Below are 27,674 nucleotides of genomic sequence, written 5' to 3'. Positions count from 1 at the left end.
GGGGAAAATCCAATAAACGTTTACAGTTTGGCAGTTGTACGTAAAACATGGATCCTGAAACAGTATTTTATTCAATAAAAAAAAGTTGAAACATACACGATGCAATTTCATAGGGATAGGAACCATAAGCTAAAAGCTTTAATAAATTCCTCCTCGTGCTTTATTTTAAATTTGATTTTCCATCGATATAAGATTTACAACAGATATAAACAGTGATGTGTATGGACATCCATTTGAAACGAGACAATGTGCAAAACGCTCGCTCGGTTCACAAAGGTCTGGGGTGTAACCGGTACCAACTACCCAGGCAGTATTAGTGTTTATTGCATAGAATCTCGCATGTCAATGACTGTCCTGTTACACCAGTATGAGCTACGGTGTATGTCGTGGATGCGATTTATTATGTTGAAGTGATATAGAGGTTCCACAGAAAGCCATGAATAGATATAACGTATTTAACTACAGCAGAGTTTCTAAATGAAAAATAAACGATAAATTATCTTTTAGAAATATTGATATTAACTAATTAAAAAATAGATAAACAAGTATAAAGCAAATACTACCAGTTTAGGGAGCGTATCTTTCATTACGTTCAAGTATTTCAATGAAACCTTATTTTAATTGCTTGAAGGCATATAAGGCATATGATGTCAATTTCTGATCGGGATAGAGATAGCAATGAATCATACATTTACAACTAAACCAATGATTGCATTGCCAGTCATTTCAAGTGACGTTGACGTCATAAATAGTATGGAAACTAAACTTACTATGTATTTGATTTCATACATAGGAACGATGAAATACAGTACATTCAGAAACATGGCATATACACTTACAGTGCAATAAACTCGGATATAATGCATACACATGTGTGAGGAAATTTACCTGTAGTTCATCCCCGCAGGTCGGGGATCAAGAAAAGAATACACCTGTTGCTATCCACAGCATTTGTCTTTAGAAGCGACTAATGTTGGAACCCCCTGCCGAATTTGGGATTTGCGTTTGTGCACTCTACTTTGGGCCTACAAAAAGGCGACCAACATAAATTGTCTGCACCCATGGCAATATTTGGAATCTTTATATTTCTTTCTACGTCTGGTTTACCTATTGTTAATATAATGTGACCGAGAGGAATGCTGTGCTGTGTGCCTTCGGCATGGTATTTCAGTGAGATAGCACTATAAAGTCGGCATCAGTTCTGCATTATCACAATGAATCAAGTACACAACGTACCCTGTCTCCGGAACAGTTACACGCAAACTAAAATACCAAACCAAACCAAACCACTTTTTTAACATGTTTTACAACCAGATACATATTCCATATATAGGTATGAGGTAATACACTCAGAACAATTACATAAACAGATATGAAGTTATACACCAAAAGAAGATCATTTAGATATACTCCATACATGTTTTCGACATAATACACCTAAAATACATCATTCAATACATGCATTTAGTTTTTCATAATAGTATGTTTAACCATTGTCTAAAGTGTTCCACATATTTAAAAGTGAGAAATATATTAGCTGTAAAGAAGAAAACATCGTTCCAATATTGTTGCAAGCGCCACACATCACTGTTCCCTATTTCGGTACGTACCCAGACAGGCTAGCTCTTGCTGTATGGCAACTAATGTCCGTTAACGGACCAGAAGACAGAGCAGAGTGCATATCCATCGGGGGAACATCATTGGGTTAGGGTCTATATCATTACCAAGCACCTCTGGCTGTCTGTAAGGCAAATTAAGTGGACATTATACCATAAATATTACCTTGTATTTCCCCTATTATCATATGCCTCTGTCAGACCAGCTCTGCTCTGACTCTGTCGTATCGCCTAGCTGCCGCTTACGCTCCTATATGTTAAGCCAGCGTGGGACCATCAGTGTTATATGAGTGGTCTAGAAGACTCTCCATGAATCACAAATCGTTAAAAAATTCGGGAATTACACATTTCGGTGAAGGACGTAAACAAGTGCATTATGACTGTACTTCATGTCTGGCATACTATTTCAATAATGAAATCATACACTTTATGTGTGTGTCTTACGTTTAATTGTCGAGGCCCTTACCTTATACTTTGAAGTGGCTTTGACGTTATCTCACATTTTAAAGTGTGTTGTAATAAATGTCACCATAATTGCCAACTGAGACAAAAAAAAAAATACTCCTAGTTTAAAATAGGTTGTTTACTGTAAATAAATCATATATATATATATAACATTTTTCATGGCTTAAACGAGTTAGTGATACAAGAATAATGAAATTTTCCGGAAAACATGCGAAGCAATCGTTTGCTATTGTTTGTTTATTAAGGAACCGCCGTTATCATGACTCTAAACACACACACACAAACACACAACATTTAAACAATAACTGGTTGTCTGGATGTAATTATTGTTGATATAATTACAAGTGGTCTCTTGCAAATCTACCATAAATGCCAGAGGTCACTTGTAATTATATCCACAATAATTACATCCAGACAAGCAGGTATTTTTTATATTTACATATTTTTCTTTTTAAAGACATATTCCTGCAAAAACCATTTGCCCTGCCTCAAAATACATCTCAGGCGGCCATTTTGTTTGTTTACGTATTCCTACACCTGAAACAGGCAGTTGTAAGTATAGTCGAGCAGTTGTAATTATAGCCTATATAATTACACTTGCCCTTTAACACTGTTGTAATGGGACGGCGCGGGGGGCAAATGTAAATATATTACTATAAAGACGAGAAACATGAGAAATTGCCATCTATCAAACATAGGAACAACTACCACACAATACATTCATATACTATCAGCAATGCTATGTGGCGTTACCGAAATATGTATGGGGAACACATTTTGATTCTGCATTCAGGACTATCTTGGTCCAGTTGCCGAAGTGTTGTCAAAACTCCACCAAGATAGTTCTGAATGCAGAATCAAAATGTCTTCCCCATACATATTTCGTAAAAGAGCAGAGCCAAAAAACAAAGAACTAAACATTTTGAAAAAAGAGAATGAGATAGACACAGAAAAGAGGGTGGGGTGGTGGTGGTGGTGGTGGTGTTGGTGGTTGAGGGTGGAGACATTAATTTGGACTTTTCTTGCAAAAGTTTTGTTTTCGTCGTTAAAAAATTGAAATCACCACTTACAAGTACATGAACAATTAAAGCTCCATGAAGGCCTTACGAATGATGTATTTCGGATACGTTTACAATTTTTTGCACGATCTCGTACACAAAATTAGCCGTGTTCTTTAAAGGTTAGAAAAGGTCATAGCTTAGAGTGCTGGCACGTTTTTTTTAAACAACACCGATGTATATTCATTTAAGGAGAGCTACACACTGAAAATAGTTTATATTCCTTTCTTTTTTTCGTTTTTACTGTGTAATTCTGTTTTAAAAGGTCATGTAAATGTAACTCGGTCCACAATCCACCTATATTTGTGGTTGGTGATAAAGGTTAAAGTGTCGTTTAACAAAGACTGCACGTTCTATTTCCCCCAGCAATCGTCAGTAGCGATGTAGTCATGATATTGAGAGCATCGTAACTATTTTGATATGTAAAGATATGCATGATGGGTTTTTTATATATATTTTTCGGATTATTGAATTATCAAAAAAATGAAGAAAAGGTAATTGGAAACCCATTTGATGTAAGTTTAATATTCTGTTACTGATTCCGTCTGGCTCTGAGGCTTTATTTACTATTGATACTATTTTTCATAAAATCAACATTTCCTGTAATTATAACACGGAATTCAGACAGAATCGTACCGATTCGTTTATTTTGATCCATGTAGTATTGACATAAAATTAATAAGACAGCTTAGTCATAAAGAAATGGCGAGGTTTCTGTTGTCCTTTTTCATTTGAATATATGCCGTTACAGTTACCAAAAGATTTTCTTCTATCTATTGTAATATCTATTCTTTTCTGAGAAGCATTCTTTTTTTTGCACGGTTTATAAAATCACAGTACCAGAATGTTCTTTAAATATGATTTTTCCCTCCGATCTAATGACTTAGATACATTTATATTAAGGCAATTAATAAAAACTTATTAGAAAATATGTCCAAGTTACAGTTTCGCTACATGAAAAAAGCTTGCGTTCAGACATCATACAGGGGAATAACAACAAAACCTATTGAATTCGAACGTTAAAGGAAACCATCAGCATAAATTTGAATTGCATTTATACAGTGATCGAGTTATCTGTTAATGGTGTGAATACATTCTATTATTCATAAAACACATATTTCAGGTATAAGAAGGACTTTCTGGGGTTTTGATTTAATTGTTCTGTTTAAATGTCAGTGTTCTTTCACTACGGTGCCAACCCCGATGCGAAAGAAAATATGTCATCGAAAAAAACAAAACAAAAATGATTTCTTTTTTTAAATATACTGTAACTTACTACCAATTGACCAGAAAGTACCATTTAAGATGATATCTTCTATAACTATCTCATAACGGAGTAGCAAAAACATGATATTCATCTTTGAGTCCAAAGAAACTTAGAATGAACAAAAAACTTGTATTTGCCCTTATCACAACAGTGAAACTGCATATTTAAAGGTAATGACGTCACTACCGGAAAAAAAATCGCAGACATCATATGTTTTTATTTGTAAGTAAAACGTCAGATCCGTGAAATTTTTCAGAACCTTGGCATTATTTGTCTGGATAAAAATGGTAAAATCATGCCTCTTACACCTGTTTATGTAGTGGCAGAGGTTCATATATACCTTGGAGAGAGAGAACAGCAATACTGCAATTTTTTCAATAGTAGGAATTCAATCAAATCATCAACCCATATCGCGCAGTCGCAAACAAAGTAAGTGTCTTTGTCACTTCCGGGAAAGTATCGAAGCAATCTCGCATAAAAGTGAAAATAATCCGTCTCCGGTACCAAGGTAATCGTACATGGATAAACCGGAGCTTAATTGCTTCCTAGATTGACATTCTCGCCTCCCCGAAACGTGCAGGGTATTGTAATACTGAGTGTGATTACCGTCGTTAGAGGAGGCGAATTCGACCTAATTCTAACTAAGACGATCAGAATGTAGGCTATAGACCGATAGCTATTGTTTGTTCAAGTTAGCGTGATTTGGAATCACCCATTTTGCCTTCTCCTAATCTATTACGTATATTGATGTTTATTTGGCTAATAGCTCATAGATTATTTTTGATGTCTCTATAACATTCTTTGTATTGAAATTAACATAAGGGATTTGTTTTAATAATCTTATGATTCATATACGATTTTCGTCTGAACAAGCGATCGCACTGGGAAAAAAAACCTCGTAGCGTAACCCACCCCCCACCCCGTTCCATTTTCTATATATATTTGATTAAGCGTTTTCTTTCATGATAAGATATTTTATTATTTTATACAATAGTCAAGAACAAGAATACCCCAAATGAGTCGATATTTCAGGGTTCAAAGGTTAAGGCCAATTTCAACGTTTTCGTAAACCAATTAAATGCCATCACTGGGCTATACAAATGTCATGCATTAACGGATTTTTATCAAACTTTATACCAACGACAGGTTCAATTTAAACGCAATATTTTATATGATATGTTGATACATTAATATCAGTTTTTTCTTTTTTAAAAGACACTTAATTTCTATCAATCACAAAAGTTTTAACCGAACGTTTTGAAAATATATATTCAGAGAGCTCATTGGAAATTTAATGAGGACTACTAGCTTATTAAAGAGGCAATGAAACTTCGTTAGCTAAAAGCAGGATAAATATTGGTTTTAAGTGAAAATCTAGAAATACTCCAGGGTATCATATTCACGTAATGAGAGGAGAAGTTCCGCCCATATCAGTACCGCTGATGAGTGCCGCCATTGCTCCATTGTTAAGGCCAGCACTGTGTATGATTTCAAGTCGGTGACACACATCTTTACCGTTTATATTGATTTTATGAATGACCTTTACATTCGTGAGGTGGTTGTGTTTGTGTTTGTTCTTTAACAACTAACAAAAAGACTTTATTGTTTATTTTTTTATCCCATGTAATAATATTAAAAATAATTCGAGGTTCTTACATACAGCTTTATCACAACCTAGTTGATAGGTCGTCTCAAAGCGGTTCACAAATTAGTATCCGTCTTTGCAACCAGCCAATATCTTTCTGCGAAAATTATTGCTGTTGAAACGCGATCGAAATATTTTCACACGTGTATATATCTCCTGTGATCAATGTAGATGGATTTATGTTTGGATTGCATAGTATAACCATTAAAAGTCTGATGTTTGTTCGATAAACATTGCGGTCTTCCATTTGGTAAATTTGGTAAAATGGTAATATTTAAATCGATATATAATACAGAGTAAAACTTTAGCATGCAAAAACAATGTGTAACGGTTACAGGCTGATCTCAGCGAACTACACCAGTCATTTCACCGAGAACCCATAGGCCGAGTAAAGGAGAATTAGAACCACACACATGTATTAGCTTGCAAATCAAACCTAACATTAAGTTGTCACACCCAGCGAACGGGTTTTTTTTTAAATGGAAATTTGAAATGTTGATTTGTTTTGGAAGCTGTTATTTGAATTGAGTTAAGACCACTTCCCCAGCATTACGAGTTAGAAGATTACCTAAGATGAATATGTGTTGTTGTATTATTTAGACAAACATACCATTCTACATACTTACGATAGATTGGTGTATAAGGAGTAGACCAATATAAATTCAAAAGGTACGTGCTTTGGACGTGCGACCTCTTTTTACGACACCTTACACTTTTGGATGCTCCACTGAGAAAGGTCACAGCCAAAAGTACATCTGGTTTAAATTAATAATAATACAACTCGCTCATGGAAGGTCGCATGCCCTTAATACATTTAGATTAAGATTATAATAAAACCTCTCCAACTAAAGGTCGCACGTTCATAGAATATCTAGGTTTTAATGATTATAACACACCTTTCCCATAAAAGGTCACCTGACTAGATAACATCTAGATAAACAGAATATTAACATTTCAATGAAAGGTCGCATATAGATCTTGATTGACATGATAATAACACTCCTCTGCAATTTAACGTCGCACACCCATCGTATATCAATATATTATTATAACACACCTATGTCATTTAGGATCGCACGCCCATAGCACATCTAGATTTACATGATAATAACACGCCTCTGCCATGAAGGCTCGCGCACCCATAATCCATATATATGTACATGATAACAACAAACCGTCACCCTAAAGGCTCGCACACCCAAAGTACATCTAGATTTACATGACAATAACACACCTCTGCCATGAAAGGTCGCTCCTCCATAGTACATCTAGTACATTTGATAGTAACATCTAGGTTAATGCTTACATAATTACGTAACATTGATGTACTTAAGACGTGCATTGGAGATGTGTTTTATTATCATGTTAATCCATTTGTACACTCAGAAGCAAATTCTTCTTGACAGGGTTCCAGAAAATTCAGATAATTTGAATAAATAGCTGTCAAAAATAGTGCTCTTGACTTGATTCGAGAAACAAGAGCAATTAGAAACATGATGAAAATGTCATATTCAGAGATTGATCGACAATTTTGTTCACGGGGTCTTTATCCAAGTGTGACTAGGTATCTTAAAGACGGATTAGTAAAAACCTTGTAAATGGTGGTTGCTTTCAAATAACATATAGTTTTCTCTTCGTTTAGATTGAAACTCGGATTGCAATTAACATCATCCGTTACAAACGTCGACTGTCATTTCACAACAGTTTAAGTTTCAATACTAGATCTTAAGTTGCATATTTTTATTATCAACTCGTCCAAAACAAATATTTGGAAAAATATTGTAAATTGCTGAGAATAATTATATACGCCATAGGTTTGATAGCGTCAAATTACCAGCCGTTATTGAAACATATTTAACAGTGACGTCAGGTCTTCCTGCAAGTACATAAGAGAACGACCTTTGACTAACCTAATAACGAGATTAAATACAAAATAATTAACCATATACTCTACATGATTACACTCGGTAACTTCACTCGATTACAACACCAACAGCACGCGTATCTAACGCACTGAATTAATATGACAGCGGCTTGTATATCTGCCGCTAAGGCACTGAATTACTACGACAGTGGGGTGTATATCTGCCGCTAAGATACTGATGCCGCTAAGTCGCTGAATAACTATGTCATCAGAGTGTGTATCGACCGCTAAGTCACTGAATTAATATGTCAACGGCGTGTATATCTGCCGCTAAGTCACTGAATAACTGTGTCATTGGGATGTATATCTGCCGCTAAGTCACTGAATGTCTATGTCAGTGGGTTATATATCTGCCGCTTAGATACTGATGCCGCTAAGTCGCTGAATTACTATGACAGCGGCGTGTGTATCTGCCGCTGGGTCACTGAATTAATATGTGAACGGGGTTTATATCTGCCGCTAAGATTATGATGCTGTTGAGTCGCTGAATTAATATGTCAGCGGCGTTCATATCTGCCACTAAATCACTGAATTAATATGTCAGCGGCGTGTATATCTGCCGTTAAGTCACTGAATAACTGTGTCAGTGGGGCGTATATCTGCCGCTAAGGAACTGACTTACTATGTCAGAGGCGATTTTTTCTGCCGCGAAGATATTGAATAACTATGTCAGCGGCATGTATATCTGCCGCTTAGTCACTGAATAACTGTGTCATTGGGATGTATATCTGCCGCTAAGTCACTGAATTCCTATGCCAGTGGGGTATATATCTGCCGCTTAGATACTGATGCCGCTAAGTCGCTGAATTACTATGTCAGCGGCGTGTGTATCTGCCGCTAAGTCACTGAATTAATATGTGAACGGGGTTTACATCTGCCGCTAAGATAATGATGCCGTTGAGTCGCTGAATTAATATGTCAGCGGCGTTAATATCTGCCTCTAAATCACTGAATTAATATGTCAGCGGCGTGTTTATCTGCCGTTAAGTCACTGAATAACTGTGTCAGTGGGGTGTATATCTGCCGCTAAGAAACTGACTTACTATGTCAGAGGCGATTTTTTGTATCTGCCGCTTACTCACTAAATTCATATCTCAATATCTGCCGCTAAGTCACTACATAACTGTGTCAGTGGGGTGTATATCTGCCGCTAAGACACTGACTTATTTTGTCAGCGGCGTGGTTTTCTGCCGCTAAGTCACTGAATAACTGTGTCATTAGGGTGTATATCTGCCGCTAAGTCACTGATTAACCGTGTCAATGGGGTGTATATCTGCCGCTCATTCACTTAATAACTATGTCAGCGGCGTGTATATTTGCCGCTAAGTAACTGAATAACCGTGTCAATGGGGTGTATATCTGCCACTAAGTCACTGAATTACTACGTCTGCGGAGTGTATATCTGCCGCTAAGACACTGAATAACCGTGTTAGCAGTGTATATATTTTTCGCTAGGGTCTCTGAATAACTGTGCCAGGAGCATGCATTTTGCCGTAAGGGTCACTGAATACCCTGTAAAGAAAAGCGTGATTTTTTTTCGTATTCCATTATGTACATTTCTGGGGTATACAAAGTCACAGTACGACTGTATTTTCATTTGATGTTAAGAAGTATTGCGGGTAGTGGCCTTGTTAAACAATAAACAGAGCAAGCTTTAAAATGGGGTTTGTGCCTTCACAAAAAGGCCTAGTGCTTTTGTTTTCCGTTGAGCTAATGGCAATGACTCTCTAGCCGAATAGTACACATGCACCTTAAACGATCGTTCATGGTTGCGCATGAGGACTTTAAACAGTTTTAATACGCAGATGCTACACGAATGATTGACACAGTGTATTAAAAAAAAAATGAACGCTTAACTTGTATCGTTTATGTTTGTGTATTTCAGTAACAGTCTGGCCTTTGCCACAGAACCGCTGTTTGCCAGTCTTGCCAATGTGCTAGGCCGATACGACAGGATACCAACGCCCGCTCCTCCAGAAATAAGGGTTAGTTTCTCTCTGTTTTCTTTTAAATATTTATGAAGATTTTGCTGATGCAAATATCTGTTGCCAGTGTACAGAATACCGTTTAAAAAAAATGAAACGTTTGGGTTTGTACTTATCTCTTAAAATGATACTTTTTTTTTCAAAAATTGGCATAGTTGTCTGCACAAATAAAAATAACTTATTTTCCAGATCTAAATGTTTACATTGATCGGCTGACGTATTCTTACGTCTGAATGTCAATTCGAACAGTTCCTTTTCACATGATTGCTTTCAAAGCTCATATTCTTTATTAAAAATGATCTTTTCAACGCATTTTAACTCGAGAGAACCAGGTAAACACCCATTACTTTGTCCACATTGAATGTACATTCGACTTTCACACTTTTAATGAGTCTATCGTACAGGTGTACGATAGTCTGGCTTCTAATGCGCAACATTCCTCTCACAAACCGCGTTGTTGTTGTAATCTATCTTCCTTTGGTTATAGCGCTACCTCTACTAGCGCCCATAATGAGTATCATCTACCTTCCTTAAATGACACGAAATACACTAGTCCCACATCAATTTCACAGTCTAAGACATCAGATACTACGGTCAAGGGGTCATCAAAGATATATAAATGTTCTCTTATTTGTACCTTGACTGTTGAAGGTCAAACCCAAAGCCATACGAAAGGGAGTAGTATGTGTTTTCTTGTGATTAGTTGTGGGTTTTCTAGAACTGTACCAAAGATTGCATAGACAAACCAACTGATGGGTTTCAGAATACCTCACACGATTCTACATTCCAATGTAGCCCTACAACTCGTTCTTCCGTTAAATCTTACAAGTAGTACAGTGCCGGTTTTTATGTTATAAATGTGAGAATTTTCACTACAAATATATCATTGGAAGTCTTTGCGATTCATTGTAAAATCTATATCAAAAGTCTCATAGAACCTGCATAAAGTGATCGTTAAAACACATAAATCTGGTTTTAGGAAATGGAATAAAATGTTTGAGAGTATATTTTCTCATCACATGTTTTCACCACACTGTAGGTCGCGCGTGGTCTCCCTAGATGTCTATAGCACTCGCATGACAGGTACATAATTGAGAAGAATAATTAGACTGATATATCATATTGCTGAATATTGCAATAATATATATCAAATATCAAGAATCCTAACGAACCTGGATTTTTCTGCCGTCTCGTTATTTCCTACAGAATCATTATTCCTTTATTTCTCGAAAACAAAAAATTGTAGAATAACTTCTTTTAAGATGGACCCGTGCATTTATAGACTTTTTATAAAATGTTCAGGCGAATGTCAATGTTATTTCCTATATTTCCATTGGCCAGAGTATTCCAATAGAATTTAATCTATATAGAGAGAGGATCTTACATGAGTGCCCATGTCATATTGAATTTCTTGAACGAGTTTAATGAATTCAATATAGTATCGACACGAATATAAGATTCTATTATCACGTAACTTTCATATTTCACAATTATTTGTTATCAGCTGACTCTTTAAAAGGTCAAAAACAAAGTACTCCGATCATAGTATTGTCTTTCCTCGCAGTGCAAAGTAGTTCCAGATTACATTTTGTTTATAAAGAACAATTTTAAATGCAATGAAAATTATAAAGAACAATTTTAAATGCAATGAAAATTATAAAGACAAAATAGACATTTCAAATTCATTTAATAGCAAAAACATTTAACTTTATCTGAAATAAAAACGAGTTGAAAAAATTCAAAATGTTGTAGTGGCGTATGAATATGTTCCCACGCAGCACCTTTAGGTTTTATTACACGTGTGTCATACCATATTTATGACATGGCAGTATGAAATAGTAAAATGGCTCGATTATGTGATAAAAAAATATATTTAACCTTGGCTATGTTTGTTTAAGACAATTTGCAGCTCAATTAAAATCAAACCCTAAAAATCCTGCTTTCGACCAAGTATGCAACCCAAAATACCAAAACATATTTACGCAAAACCAAAAACTTCTGCCAACATTTGGTATCCGAATTTCAAATTTCCTGCAAGAACTCAACATAAAGTTGACGGACATAGCTGAATTTAACATATCTGATGTTCCTCCGTGGACCATTCAAACCCCCGATTTTAACTTTACATTACATGAGCGAGAGAAATCAAGTGTTATGCCCGAAGAACACAAATCCTCCTTTCGGGAATGCATTTCCAATTACCCTTCTCATACACAACTTTACACCGATGGTTTTAAAGAAGTTGAGAACGTGGCAGCAGCCTGCTGTACTGCTAATACTTGCACTTCAGTCCGACTACCAGACGGCGCCTCCATCTTTTCTGCTGAAGCATGCGCCATTGGTTTGGCCCTCGACCATATCGATGAACACCGNNNNAGCCATGTCGGAATTAAAGGCAACGAATTTGCTGACAGGGAAGCAAAAAATGCATTGAATCTCGAACAAACAAATATCAAACTACCATACACAGATTTTAAACCTACTATTCGAACAGCCATTCAAAATGAATGGCAGCAACGCTGGTCTCTCGAGACCAACAACAAACTTTTTAAGATACAACCGAAACATCTATTCCCAGTCGGAAAGATCGTAGAGAGGAAGTTATCCTCGCTCGGCCCCGTACTGGGCATACATATTCTACTCATTCGTACCTTTTAAAACGAGAAGATATACCTTCATGCCACGCATGTGACACTCCATTTACAGTGGAACATTTTTTAATAGAATGTTCCGAATGTTAAACACCTTCGTGATACCTACTTTCGAGTCCCGGATATGAAAACACTTTTCAGTTCCGTGGATTCGAAGGCATTATTTAACTATTTGAAAGACATCGGTCTATTTTATAGACTCTGATGTTTTTTAACCCACCTTACCCTTTTTGACGTTATATATATATCACATATTCCATATCATCTATTCGTTATCTCTTTTATTATTTTAACCCCCTTTTTATTTTTTATTATCTACACATACAATGCGAATGCTTTTAAAATGAACCATTTTATCTGATTTTATCTTCGCTACTCACATGTTTGTTAAAAAAAAAAAAAAAAAAAAATCACCATGGCCCTAAATGACCAAGCCGTCGATGGGCCGTTAAACATAAACAAACAAACAAACAATTGTATAAGGACACTGTAGGAATTAACTGCGAAGATACGCAAAAAAGGTACATTTGATCAGGTTACAGGCACTTCCATAACGATAATTTATATCTACTTTAGAAAAAACATCTTTCCTGTGTATAAAGAAAGAAACATATTGAGTTTGCTTTATGATTAGCCAGGATAAAAAAATGGATGGGTGGAATGGTGAAATATCTTGATATTACTTTAGTTATGTAACAATCAATACATCTTTTAGTTTGGTTGCTTGATACTTTCCGAACATAGTCAGATACTACTTCATGTACTAGTCCAGCACAGAGGATCAATTTAGGGAAAATGCTGATTTCAGTATTGAAAAAAACATAGCTCAGAAAATAAGTTATGAATATCGGTAAAATATCTTACGGCTTAATTTGTGTCTAATTATTGTCCTGTTTTTATTATAATTTTCTTTCTGTCGTATAATGATATGATCTCCCCTTTCGTATTTTGATTATCTCAAATGATGTACTTTGATTATATTTTCTCTTTATTGTAGCAAGATTATCTGTTCTACCGTATGATAGTTATTATCTCTGATGATAATTACTACATCCCCTGTTTTATGAGAAATGAATTCTCCCCTGTTGTACAACTCATCTATATATCATTGAATCTGATTGGACTATATTGATCACATGACGGGGAAATACAACATCGTGTCAACCTCACGCACACTAGATTTATCCCTGGTCATATTTCTATTAACAAAACCCTCTCTTAACAAAATGGGCAAGAGCGTCCACAACCAAGTTCTGGGTAACCTAGGCAGACGACAACAACGACGTGTCAACCTGATCACGGTTGACTGCATGTTGACTATGGTTATGGATGAAACATACGCATGAAACTCTCGTTGTACAATTAACAAACTGCGTTGCTAAAATAATCGTGACGTTGGCACATCGATGATTTAACACTAGTGACTAATTCACTCTCTGTTTTCTATTCTTTACCTGACAAGATATCGCCCTAAAGAGCACGTTACTTTCTGAGACAAAAAAGTGAAGAATTATTGCTGAAAAAATATCTATGAACATGAATGGATTAAGATGCTATAATGTGCCGCGGTGGCCAAGTGGTTAAGGCGTCTGACACTCTGCCACCACTAGCCCTCCACCACTGGGTCGCGGGTTCGAGACCTATGTGTGGCAGTCGCCAGGTACTGGCCGGTGGTCGATGATATCAACACATTAACACATTTAAGGACGTGCCAGGTTATACAAAACGAAAGCTGTATCTCTAAAACAATGAAACTGAAGCTTTTTCTGTTGTAAAACTGATCAATGCAATATGGTCAGCAGGAAGAGGCCAATCTTACAGAAATGCTGTGTCGTGCCGGATTTACTTCGAGAAACCAATATATCGTATTGCCAGCACGTAGACATGCTATGGTGCGCCGTCAGTTCAAGCCAAGTTTGTGCATGCTGTCATGGAAATAGATTAAATAAACACATAAAAGCCTTAGAGATTTAAAGTCATTCGAATATTTTCTATTTGATTGTTCCACAACCAAAATATTTCTATATCGATTTAAAAAAAAATGTGCTGTCAATACAAGCTGAAGTTGTTTAACTTGCATTGATTTCTTTCTAAACACACTTAGGCGTCTGTCAGAACGGCATCGCGTTGTTTTTGATGTCAAGTGGAGCGTACAAACCGGATAAGGACAGCGACAAATGGGTAGACAAGTAAGACAGGGAGTCGAACGCCTTTCTCTCGAATTGATTAGCAGTGATACACATTCTTGAACAGGTTGTAATTGACACATCAGTGTACAGCATTAGTAATACAGGCCAATCAGAAAAGGAGAAAATAGCTCCACTCAAATTAGTGTCAATGTGAATTCATTACAAAATCTAAAAATATTTAATATTGGTATGCGTATAGGATAAGGCGCTGACATCCCTGCTAACCGACGTACTTATTACCCTTCCGGAGCTCATTGTCTTATTCTCTTTGTACTTTTTCAAGTCTCCATATAAAGCTTCCCTTTGCTAATAAGCTTCCCCAGTTTTATCGATTTTGAGTTCGAATTACTATTTTGCAACACCTAGGCGTTTTCTTGTTGTTTTGATTGCGGGCGTCACGCGCGGTGCACGAAGTCACTTTTCATACCTAATCCGCCTAATGCTGTTTTCTTAAGGTTTGCGATAGTTGTTCCTATAATAATCTATGTGAATTGAGTTACTTATTTATAAAACTCAATGAGCAGTGTATAGATACTTCAAAACTTGCACTAATAGTAAACACTAAAGAACTGGGTGACTATAAAGACAACAACTTCATGTTACTATTTACAAACGTATGTAGTGCGTCTCTTACATATGTAACTGCTTTAACCTGTGATACGTCAGTGGGTTGTCTTACTTTCGATTAAGTCACCCTAGTCAGACATATGATCTGTATTTCACTGAAGTGTTTCACGTTTTACCTGTATACCAAAGATAATCCCGTCACCCAGTAGGGTACGATGTTTCTGTCACCCCCGATGGTTTAATGTTTCTGCCACCCCCGAGGGTATGACAGTTGTCTCGCGAAAAAAAACACCAACAAATGATGACACCAGGGAAACAATGTATTTTCACCATCAGGTGTCATCGGCTGAAGTCGATTACAAATCAGGATCAAATGCAGATAAGAAATTATGATAACCAATGTTTCAAAAATGTTATTTATTTGATGAGAGAAGATATATCATCCCTCACGCTAAAGCTAATGCTGAAGGCTTTAGGTCAGAGAACCAAAATAATCACACTTCGGGTTGAGATTAATCTGCTATATCCTAACAGCAGACGAAGAACCTATTAGTCAACCTAGTCAGATAAATGATCAGTCTAACACCCTACCTCGAGGAATTATCAGTTTATCTTATCAAATTAATGCTAATTTTCCTGATACCTTTGTCAGAGAAATTATCAGTTTGTCATCCATATCAAATAAATCAATAGGCTGTCGCCCTGATTAGCAAATCATCAGATGATGTTGTAATAGACTATGGTACAGTGGGTGAAGCAATATCGCAGTTCATCAAATAAGGCATGGTAGTTTAGACCTGCGCTTCATTTCTATTTATAAAAGCTGCAGGACCGTGTCTTGTCGGATTGTGAAAACGGTATATCAATTGTTAAGTATATTTAAATGACCATCAATAAGTCAACTCTAAATAGTGTACGTGATAATCAAAATAGTTGATATCCTTTCTGTAAGATCTTCTTTGCATTAGCAAAATACATGAATATGAAATAAATGAAATACCTGATATCTCCAACGTATAGTGTCATGCATGCAATAGCTATAAAACAAGGCATGTATAATTAATATAAATTATTTTTATTTTCTTCCTCCAGGACCATGAATTTCTGGACTATGAAATACAGTACGGTATACTACAGGTAAGATATGAAATATAATACGGTATACCTCAGGTTAGATATGATATAAAGCACGTTTTAAGTAAGTTTAAACATATTGTTTTGAACAAATATACAAATGGGTTACACGTTATACTACAAACAAGACATGATGTATAGCACAATATACTACAGGCAAGATATGATGTATAGCACAATAAACTGCAGGCAAGATATGATGTAGAGCACAATATATTACAGGCAAGACATGATGTAGAGCACAATATATTACAGGCAAGATATGATGTAAAGGACAATATACTACAGACAATATATGATGTATAGCACGGTATACTACAGGTAAGGTATGCAATATAGTACGGTATACAACAGGTAAGATATGCAATATATAGTACGGTATACTACAGGTAAGATATTGATAAAGTACGGTACACTACAGGTAAAGTGTGAAATATAGTACGGTATACTACAGGTAAGATATTGATAAAATACGGTACACTACAGGCAAAATGTGAAATATAGTACGGTATACTACAGGTAAGATATTGATAAAGTACGGTACACCACAGGCAAAATGTGAAATATAGTACGGTATACTACAGGTAAGATATTGATAAAATACGGTACACTACAGGCAAAATGTGAAATATAGTACGGTATACTACAGGTAAAATGTGAAATATCGTCCGGTACACTACAGGCAAAATGTGAAATATAGTACGGTATACTAAAGGTAAAATGTGAAATATAGAACAGTATACTACAGGTAAAATATGACATATAGGGAGGTTTACTACAGGTAAAATGTGAAATATAGGGAGGTTTACTACACGCAAGAAACACATGTACTTTACTGGCTTGGGAAATGNGGGGGGGGGGGGGGGGGGGGGGGGTAATATGAAACAGTCATATACTGCAAAAATAACTATATGGAAGCAGTTTATCGCGGCTCGATATTTGATTTAAATTACCATTGTAATATCTCTTAAAAACACCTCGATACACATTCTTAACTTACATCATATTAGAGTGATTAACCCGTGTACAATGTAACCAATCTCAATTACCATTATCATATTTTTATGCCATTTTTATTATTCACTTGATAATTTTCTTTGGACAACTTTCATTAAAAAGATATCGCACTTAGGAAGAATTCATAAAAACGAAAGTTCAATCCCCATGGTAAACTTATCATTTTGCAATCCGAATTTCGTCTTACTGATTTCAGGCTATTTCATAGAAATAACAAGCAATACGTCACACATTTTGACTCCTAACGATCATGAAGACACCGCTTGTACTTAAGATTTCTATTTAGCGTAACACAGACTCATGCGGATATTCGGTCTGGAAACAAAAGAAAAAAGAGAATTGTTCATTCGTATGTTCTCTGTTATCTACCGATCCCATCCTATACGTAGGTACCAATCAGTCGTGAATATTGTCCTATAAAGCTTGCTTCGTGCCATGAGTCTCATCTCCTTATTCACCATCATCGAACCATTAAATTCATCTTCGTCCGTCTAGACAAGATAGCAAACGGATACGGTCCAGCATTTGTTGATAACGTGACAAACCTGCCCGCCAAGTCCTCACCCGTATGCATTTTCACCAGACCTAATCACCGAGAGGTCGTCGATCCTCTTCAAACAGATATCACCTTCCTGTGGTGAACGTCACTAGTGTCATATTCGGCAGGATGAAACTTAAACCTGATATCGACTGGTTGAACTATCTACGCAGCAGAGCTCATACTGTTTATTATGCTTCGAATACACCAATTCCGTCTTTGCGTATTGCAGAGTTATTTTCTCTTGTGAGCAGGTATTGATTGTTACGTCAATGGCTTGTGTCGAGAAAATTACGTTGTTTTCTCAATAGTTGATGATGTTACTCTAACAAACCAATGGCGTAACAATCAATGCCTGCTCACAAGAGAAGATAACTCTGCAATACGCAAAGACGGAATACTGGTATCAGTATCAGTAGGTACTCACTGTCCTTTATAAGATAGATGTTCTTCATGTATGTTGGGACATTCTCATACCACAATATCGCCATTTAGTGAGTTATACTCCATGTTTATTGATCATTCTCTTTTAATACTGCATTAAAATATCTAGCAACGTTTTATGTATTTTGGTTTGATTTGATAGACGAACAAAACGGATTTTGATATTATGTAGTCGAGTAATAAAGTTGATGGCGATTTGCCTTGATTGAATCCATACATGACCAGGATTGATGTTATAATTCAAAATGGTTGACAGGTCTGCAATAAGCGTTCGTTCGATGGAGGATCACAGGGAATAAACATTCATTAGAGCTGTGATCTAATTGAAATTTAGTACATAGACGAGATATCCATATCCTGACCTTGGTGGGTTGATGGGCGCCGTGTGGCGGCTGTGATTACTGATCATACAGGCTGGGTCCACACGGCAGCCTAAGACCTCCCATCGCGTGATCTTCCAGCTTATAGTCGGAGTTAGCAGGCAGTTCAGGCTAATTAGCCCTCCAACAAAAGAGAAGTAAACAACAATTGATAATCATTTAAGATACGATGCAGTATGCCATGTACCCCATGCGTAGGAATATATAACTTATGTACAACAGATGACTCAACTATAAAAAACTAAAACATGTATCTGTAGCGAAAAACCATACGACTAAAGGCATCAGACCCGTAAAAGCATAAGACTTGATTATCCAACGCGTGAAACCATACAACTAGATGTATCAGACACTTAAACCCCTAAGACCATAATATCCAATATCAAATCTATACGACAAGATTATTAAACGCATAAAATAATATTACTAGATGTATCAGACATTCATATTGAAGTTGTGTACAAAAAAACGCACATTACATATAAACCAAAAACAATACAGTACACTTAAATTTTGGATCCATTGTTTTAATGGTTTGAACCAGGTAGGTGATATTAAATGTTTTTCTAACCATGTAACATCATATTCAGAGCTGGGAAGCATTCAGAGATTCTAACCGCAAAACGGCATATGTAGAGATGTGAGGATATCAAGTTATTCTAACCACAGAACGCCACATGTAGAGATGTGAGGATATCAAGTTATTCTAACCACAGAACGCCGCATGTAGAGATGTGAGGATATCAAGTTGTTCTAACCACAGAACGCCACATGTAGAGATGTGAGATATTTAGTGATTCTAAATGCTAGTAGATTTCATATTTTAACTTAATGTTATTTTATTTATATTATTTACTTTACCTGACAGATCACCGAGGCCTTATGTTACCTGCACGCCGTGGAGCAGATGGTTCACAAGAATGTTTCTCCACAGTCTATTTTGATAACGAAGAGGGGTACGTGGAAACTGGCGGCCCTGTGCTTCGCCGAGACTGTACGTGATGGAAAGGTTGGTCAATTGTACAGAATGTTTTAACACCGATTTTTTGTTTTTTCGAGTGGTCCAGGTAATTTTATTTTACGCAAATTAAACAAACGAATAAAGAATATATAAATATGATTTAGTGAATTGTATGCGCTGTGCTTTAATGACACAAAGTCAATATAGATATACGAACTTCACGAAGCTGATATGACATTCTCTTAAAATGACGTTGGTGTACGAAAATTGTTATACAGTACTCGCCCCTATGGTTGTCTTAACTTATTTTACCATGGTTATTCTTTCCCAAAAATGGCAGACGGTGATATAAACATATCTATTGTAAACTAGTTTGGAGCACATTTTGTGAAAAACACGACAAACCACAGATAAAAGATTGAGAATGGAATCGGGAAAATATTTTAACTTCTGGTTGTAAGTATCATTTTTAGTTCGGTGACCAGATTTTCCAACAAGCTGTTTCGATTCCTATATTAACACATTCGGCCCTTTTTCTGACCGTTTGCTATACGAGGCTGAAATGTCTGAAAGGCTGGTAGTAAAAAGTCCTTCGTTTTCACTTTTCAGATACAAATGTACATCGAAGATGATTTGTCCTTAAATGAGGGAAAATGAATTGACGCGTCGGTCGTATACATTCTCTATAGATTAAAATTCAGGACACTACATCCTTTTTTCAATCACCCAGTTTTCTCGATCTGTATTCACAACATGAAAATCAGGAACGGTTTAAGACAACAAGAGAGTACCGACGTACCAACAAAACCGCAATTCGAACTCAAAATCGATAAAACTATGGCAAAATATAATTTAAAGAAATATGTACATGAAGGTCCTTCAAAAAGGGTATAAGGATAATAAGACCAGGTTTTCCGGAAGGGTGAGCGTCTTCTGTTTCATTCACGATTTTGATTTTCTGATCCTGAGCTTTCCCATTCTCGAGAGTAACATTCCTGTTTTCCCAGCCAACAGTGTTTAAATATCACAGATGGTTAGTTATTTAAGAGCATGTTCATGATTTCATTGTTATATGTGGACTGTTGACTGATACATTTTAAGCACAGGGTTTCGATAGATGCAGACTGAAGGAAACTAAGGCGATATGAGTGTCGATGCACGTTTTTATGCTTTTAAGTGTGCCTTGTTGTTTCCCGGTTTTCGTTTGCAAAGGTGAGACTTTTGGATTTGACCTGACAAGTTTCGTTAATGAAGCAAAAGATATTTACCCTTCCGAAACACCTGGTCTTATTATTATTGTTAATGGTCTCTATGTAAATATTTTCTTTGTTCATTCTTTACCCTCATTCTATTGATTTTAAGTTCGACGTGGAAACAAATAAACAATCTAAAAGTCTATATTATAATTGTTTGGCCATCTATTACAAAGGAATGTATAAAGGTTTTCAACGAAACTGAGATAAAGCGTGAAATCGAAATATTTTTGTCTGATTATACATTACAATGTTACAAAATCTTTGAAAATGAAAAATATAAATAATAATATACATTAGAAAACATTCATTCAATTAATATTATCAACTGCATATTATCAGTATATCGTTTCGATGCATAAGATATGCAAATGCTGACATCCGACAGTGTCAAACTGGAGATTACAGGGTAGTAATGTAATCCCCTGATGATAATACATGATGGTCAACATGGAGGGATTAGGCTTCCTTACAAATAACAACACGCTGATTGATGATGTGACAGTGGTGGTGATGAATTATTCATGAATTAGTTTGGTTAATAATATCCTTTACTAATTAAAGATATGTAGGACGTATATCAAAACCTCCTCTATTACTGTAAAGGATAGCACTAATAACATATTGATTAATGAGGGTGTGATCGTCTGCACATGCAAGGTTGTAGTTCTTAGTACGTGAAGATTGCTAACACGATAACAAGTCATAAATGCTTTGTTTACATTGCTGCTTATGCTTGTTAATGGAAACTCCTCAGAATATATAGCTTTATCATGAACTGGGTTAAAACGTATATGGACTACGATAAGTAAGTACTGTACTTATTGTGCCAGTTTAACGTATTCCGTAGTTTAAGGTACTTTTTGTAAGGTTCTATAACGGCTTAAAGAGTATAAATCTCAGATCTGATTTTTTTTTTAATTTATCTTTGTCATTAAGTCTCAAATGCTTTACTTAGCATCATTCATCAAAGACTCGGACGCTAGTATACAGGTCGACTAGAGACTTGGTTTGATGATCAGAGTTATACTGATTAGGAATGGATCGACTGCACCTATATTTGAAGTTATGTAAAACTTCCGGATATATTGGACCCTGTTTTATCAGCTCCTGTGTCATTTGTGTCTGTACAACACTGACTACTCTATAGTTCAAATGCACACGGAATTTAATGCAATATAACACTGTTATTGACAACATTACTCATTGAATATCTCTCTAAATCTTGCATTGTGTGATACTGAAGGTTGTGTACTGAACAGTAAATGATTTGGGCGTTTTATGTATGCACTTCCAGATGATTGGTGACTCTGTAGAAAACGGATAAATATGGCGAATGATCCACTTCCTGTTTTAGAAAGAGTGTCTCAGTGTAGAAATTTGTTTTGTAAAAAAGCACGTTGATGGTTCTTGTCGTGTAATTTCAGATGTACAATGTAAGAGTCTGGGAGAATTGAATCGTAAATGAGATTCAAATATTGTCCATCTCAATTCTCAATACTGTATAGATACAGTATGTAAACTGCTCACCACGTAATGGTTCAATCTTCTGTCTTTAAAATATTGATGATAGGTTGAACAGGAAATGGACCGACCATGGTAATACTCAGACGTCAAAGTATCTGAATATATTTTAATGGAAAATCTCCTATGTGCTTTTACTAGTTGTTGGTGGATATGATAGATAAAATGTTGGTGAATAGAATAAAATGTTGATGGAAAGAAATATTGTTTGTGTTGAGGTAAAATATTAGTGGAATATAGCATCAAAAATATTGGTGGAAATGTCATAGAAATATTGATGGAGATTGGATAGATGTACTGGTGATAATCGGCTAGATATATTGGTGGAGATTGGATAAACAATAATTATAATGGTGGAGATTTGATAGATAAATTGGGGGAGAGAGGATAGATATGTTGATGAAGAGGGGATATATATATTGGTGGAGATTGGATAAACAATAATTATAATGGTGAAGATTTGATACATAAATTGGGGGAGAGAGGATAGATATGTTGATGAAGAGGGGATATTTATATTGGTGGAGATTTTATAGATATATTGGTAAAGAGGGGATAGATATATTTGTGGAGAGGGGATGGATATATATAGGTGGAGAGGGCATAGATATATTTGTGGAGAAGGGATAGATATATTGGTGGAGAGGGGATAGATAGATATAGGTGAAGAGGGCATAGATATATTTGTGGAGAAGGGATAGATATATTTGTGGAGAAGGGATAGATATATTGGTGGAGAAGGGATAGATATATTGGTGGAGAGGGGATAGATATATTGGTGGAGAGGGGATAGATATATTTGAGGAGAGGGGATAGATATATTGGTGGAGAGGGGATAGATATATTGGTGGAGAGGGCAGAGATATATTGGTGGAGAGGGGATAGATATATTGGTGGAGAGGGGTATAACATATTGAAAATATATTTGATAGATATTGGTGGACAACACATACTTTTAAATGAAAATAGCTACAATCATACAAAATACACAGCAGTCTAAATGAAAGACACAAAATAACGTTTGGTGCCCTTTATAACCTACCGGAGGTCAATGCATTCTCTAGAAAGCACTCCAAAAGACAAAAAGTCCGTATTTCTGTCCATATGTATATACATTTGCTTCGTTTTAGCTTTTGTGACTTTCTCTGTTGTTTGTTTGCAGGATTCAGTGATTTGTCATCCCTGGAGTACTAAAGTGCCTAAAATGGCTCAGCCTGATTTGAACTACATAGCACCTGAGACCCAAAACTCAAAATATTGCTACTTTTTAAGTGATATGTTTGCTCTTGGAATGGTCATATGCACTATATTCAATACTGGTGTACCACTTATAGAGGCGGAGCATAATACAACTACCTATCTAAAACAGCTAGACCAGGTAAGTGTCAAAACCCGAATAGGTCAGGTAAGTGATAAATATTTCGTCACATTGATATGTACCTATTGAGACATCTTCACCAAATAGGTATATTTTACACACGTAGCTTATAGACATTTTGAGAAAACGTTAGTATAAAACAACATAGACTACGTGAAGATATCACAAAAATGTCGAAACACGGTAAAACAGACATTCGAATTAGGCAATAATTCAAACCTGGTAAATACTCGAAAAAAAACAAAAGGGCCGGGTTACACATCACCAAAATACACAGATATTTACAAAATAAAAACATAAGAAAATGCAAAAAAAAACAAACACACGGACTAGAAATAGGTCAAAGTAATGTTTCTATATAAACTTGATATTCATTTATAAAGCACGCTTTATTACAAATGTCATTACTATGTATATATCTTATGCATGTTTGATTTTTTTTAATTTGACAACGATTGCAAAGAGAGTTATGAAGAACTGTAAAATCCCCTTAAGTCCTACTATGTTTGACTCCTTTTCAAAGCAGAAAACATGTAACCACTGTGTTGTCATTGGGTTTTGAGAGCGATTTCTTAATGTTATAGAAAAATGAACAGAATAATGTTGTGATTGGTGTTTACTATTGTGTTTGAACTGTCATTTGTTGTTTGACAGTCACATTTTGGAAATATAAGCAGAAACCAGAATAATGTTATGATCGGTGTGTACTGCCAACCTAAGTGTATTGTTTATGGGTTTGAATCGTTGACCCGCTATGGTGTGTTTATCGACAATTTCCATTAAAATGTGGTGTTTTACTGGTGATAAAACAACAGGATCGGGTATATAGAAATAGCCCAATTCCAAATCTTCAGGGAAACGGCCATTATCGCCTTGGAAACACAGCCTTGTTATTGGACCAATCAATAGCATGGGTCTAATTTTCATTTAAGCCTAACTATACGTTGTGGTACCATTAATTGCTTCTCTATGGAAATTGAAGAAGTAGTTTGTGCCGCACCATGGAGAAAAGCAATAATGGCCATCGACTCGTCTGCCTGTCTGCTATACATCTAAGCTGTCCTAGCGGACCTGTACGGTATGCCCGGCTAATGTTTCACGGATTCTAGTCAGAACAGTGCAGTTTCCCGCTGGTGCTGTCCCCTAGCATCTGAGGGCACTTTCCATCACAAAGCGATTGACTCTAATCAGATGAACAGACGTCTAATGTGATGTAGGCCCCACTGTTATCTTGTTCTCCAAAGCGACTTTGCTTTTTTTAAATCATCTATCCTTTACTACGTTTTCCTCTCACACGCACTCAGTCATATGCCATACCTAATCAACCGTACATGATCCTCTGCTCTTGCTATCACAGACTTTTATTAAATGATTTTAAACAGTAATGATTTAATCCCTTACAAATATATTTCATTAATCTTGACCTCATTGAACGTGATGGGAATTGTTGATTCCAGTGTGCATAGAACTCAAGGAATAAATCGTTTAAAACGGAACATGAAGGCACGCGCCTTATCAATATAAAAAAAAAGATCACATTTAGAAAACTGATTGATTGATAAATCTTATCGAACATACACACTCTTAAAACGCATACAAGTCCAAAACATAATAGGGGGTGAATATAATATATTTATTTTTACAAAAAGTTTATGCTTCTGTCATTTCCTTTTTTCCTTACATACAGGTTCTTAAAATTATATCACGGTCGGAAATATAAAAAGCGTAAAGCATTTGTTTACATTAAAACTTCGAATGATATCAAATTGAAAGATAAGCGCCCAAATAATAAGACTCAGTTTTACAATTAGCAAGAGCCTAATGAGTTAACGAAAATCGATTGTACGTTTCGCAGTTCAGTAGCATTAAATATAAGATTTCTGTGTTTAAAGGGAAATATTTGTAAGACGTAACATCGATATCCTCCTTCTTCTGCCAGTTGCTTAGATGTGTATTATGGCAGAACGCTGTTCTCTTCGTTCGTTTGACATCTATCTATTTGTTCGTCTGCCACTTGTCTAGACGTGTATTGCGCGAAACACCTTCTCAGTTTGTTTGCCACAAATTTAGCTGTGTATTATGGCAGTACACCAAACTCTTCCTCCATCTGTCCCTTATTAAGATAAGTATTATGACAGAACACCTATCTTTCCCTTCGTCTGTCCCTTCGTTTGATGAGTATTATGGCAGAACACCTAACTCTTCCTCCGTTTGTCACTTCTTTAGATGTGTATTATGGCAGAATATCTAACTCTTCACCTGGTTGTTCCTTATTTTGATGAGTATTATGGCAGAACACCTAACTCTTCCTCCGTTTGTCACTTCTTTAGATGTGTATTATGGCAGAATATCTAACTCTTCACCTGGTTGTTCCTTATTTTGATGAGTATTATGGCAGAACACCTAACTCTTCCTCAGTTTGTCACTTCTTTAGATGTTTATTATGGCAGAACACATAACTCTCCCTCGGTTTGTCACTTCTTTAGATGTTTATTATGGCAGAACACCTAACTCTTCCTCCGTTTGTCACTTCTTTAGATGTTTATTATGGCAGAACACATAACTCTCCCTCGGTTTGTCACTTCTTTAGATGTGTATTATGGCAGAACACCTAACTCTTCCTCAGTTTGTCACTTCTTTAGATGTGTATTATGGCAGAACACCTAACTCTTCCTCGGTTTGTCACTTCTTTAGATGTGTATTATGGCAGAACACCTAACTCTTCCTCAGTTTGTCACTTCTTTAGATGTGTATTATGGCAGAACACCTAACTCTTCCTCCGTTTGTCACTTCTTTAGATGTGTATTATGGCAGAACACCTAACTCTTCCTCCGTCTGTACCTTCTTTAGATGTGTATTATGGCAGAACACCTAACTCTTCATCCGGTTGTTACTTCTTTAGATACGTATTATGGCAGAACACCTAACTCTTCCTCCGTTTGTCACATCTTGAGATGTGTATTATGGCAGAATATCTAACTCTTCACCTGGTTGTTCCTTATTTTGACGAGTATTATGGCAGAACACCTAACTCTTCCTCCGATTGTCACTTCTTTAGATGTGTATTATGGCAGAACTCCTAACTCTTCCTCCGTTTGTCACATCTTGAGATGTGTATTGTGGCAGAATATCTAACTCTTCACCTGGTTGTTCCTTATTTTGATGAGTATTATGGCAGAACACCTAACTCTTCCTCCGATTGTCACTTCTTTAGATGTGTATTATGGCAGAATATCCAACTCTTTACCTGGTTGTTCCTTATTTTGATGAGTATTATGGCAGAACCCCTAACTCTTCCTCCGTTTGTCACATCTTGAGATGTGTATTATGGCAGAATATCTAACTCTTCACCTGGTTGTTCCTTATTTTGACGAGTATTATGGCAGAACACCTAACTCTTCCTCCGATTGTCACTTCTTTAGATGTGTATTATGGCAGAACTCCTAACTCTTCCTCCGTCTGTACCTTCTTTAGATGTGTATTATGGCAGAACACCTAACTCTTCATCCGGTTGTTACTTAATTAGATCCGTATTATGGCAGAACACCTAACTCTTCCTCCGTCTGTCCCTTCTTTAGATGTGTATTATGGCAGAACACCTAACTCTTCCTCCGTCTGTACCTTCTTTAGATGTGTATTATGGCAGATCACCTAACTCTTCCTCCGTTTGTCACTTCT

The 27,674-nt window shown here is 36.2% G+C and overlaps 1 protein-coding gene across 1 annotated transcript in view; it reads left to right on the top strand.

The window, feature by feature from the left end:
• LOC110443707 (SCY1-like protein 2) overlaps positions 1 to 27,674 on the top strand; it is a 128,431-nt gene that overhangs the window by 79,769 nt on the left and 20,988 nt on the right. The window contains exons 3-6 of the mRNA XM_021488097.1: positions 9,861 to 9,960; positions 16,460 to 16,504; positions 19,749 to 19,889; positions 23,781 to 23,996. Coding sequence (XP_021343772.1) covers positions 9,861 to 9,960; positions 16,460 to 16,504; positions 19,749 to 19,889; positions 23,781 to 23,996 — 502 coding nt within the window. The remainder of the gene's footprint in view (positions 1 to 9,860; positions 9,961 to 16,459; positions 16,505 to 19,748; positions 19,890 to 23,780; positions 23,997 to 27,674) is intronic.

This window comes from Mizuhopecten yessoensis, unplaced genomic scaffold (genome assembly GCF_002113885.1).
Source record: "Mizuhopecten yessoensis strain PY_sf001 unplaced genomic scaffold, ASM211388v2 scaffold716357, whole genome shotgun sequence".
NCBI lineage: Eukaryota > Metazoa > Mollusca > Bivalvia > Pectinida > Pectinidae > Mizuhopecten > Mizuhopecten yessoensis.
This window is presented reverse-complemented; position numbering and strand designations above follow the sequence as displayed.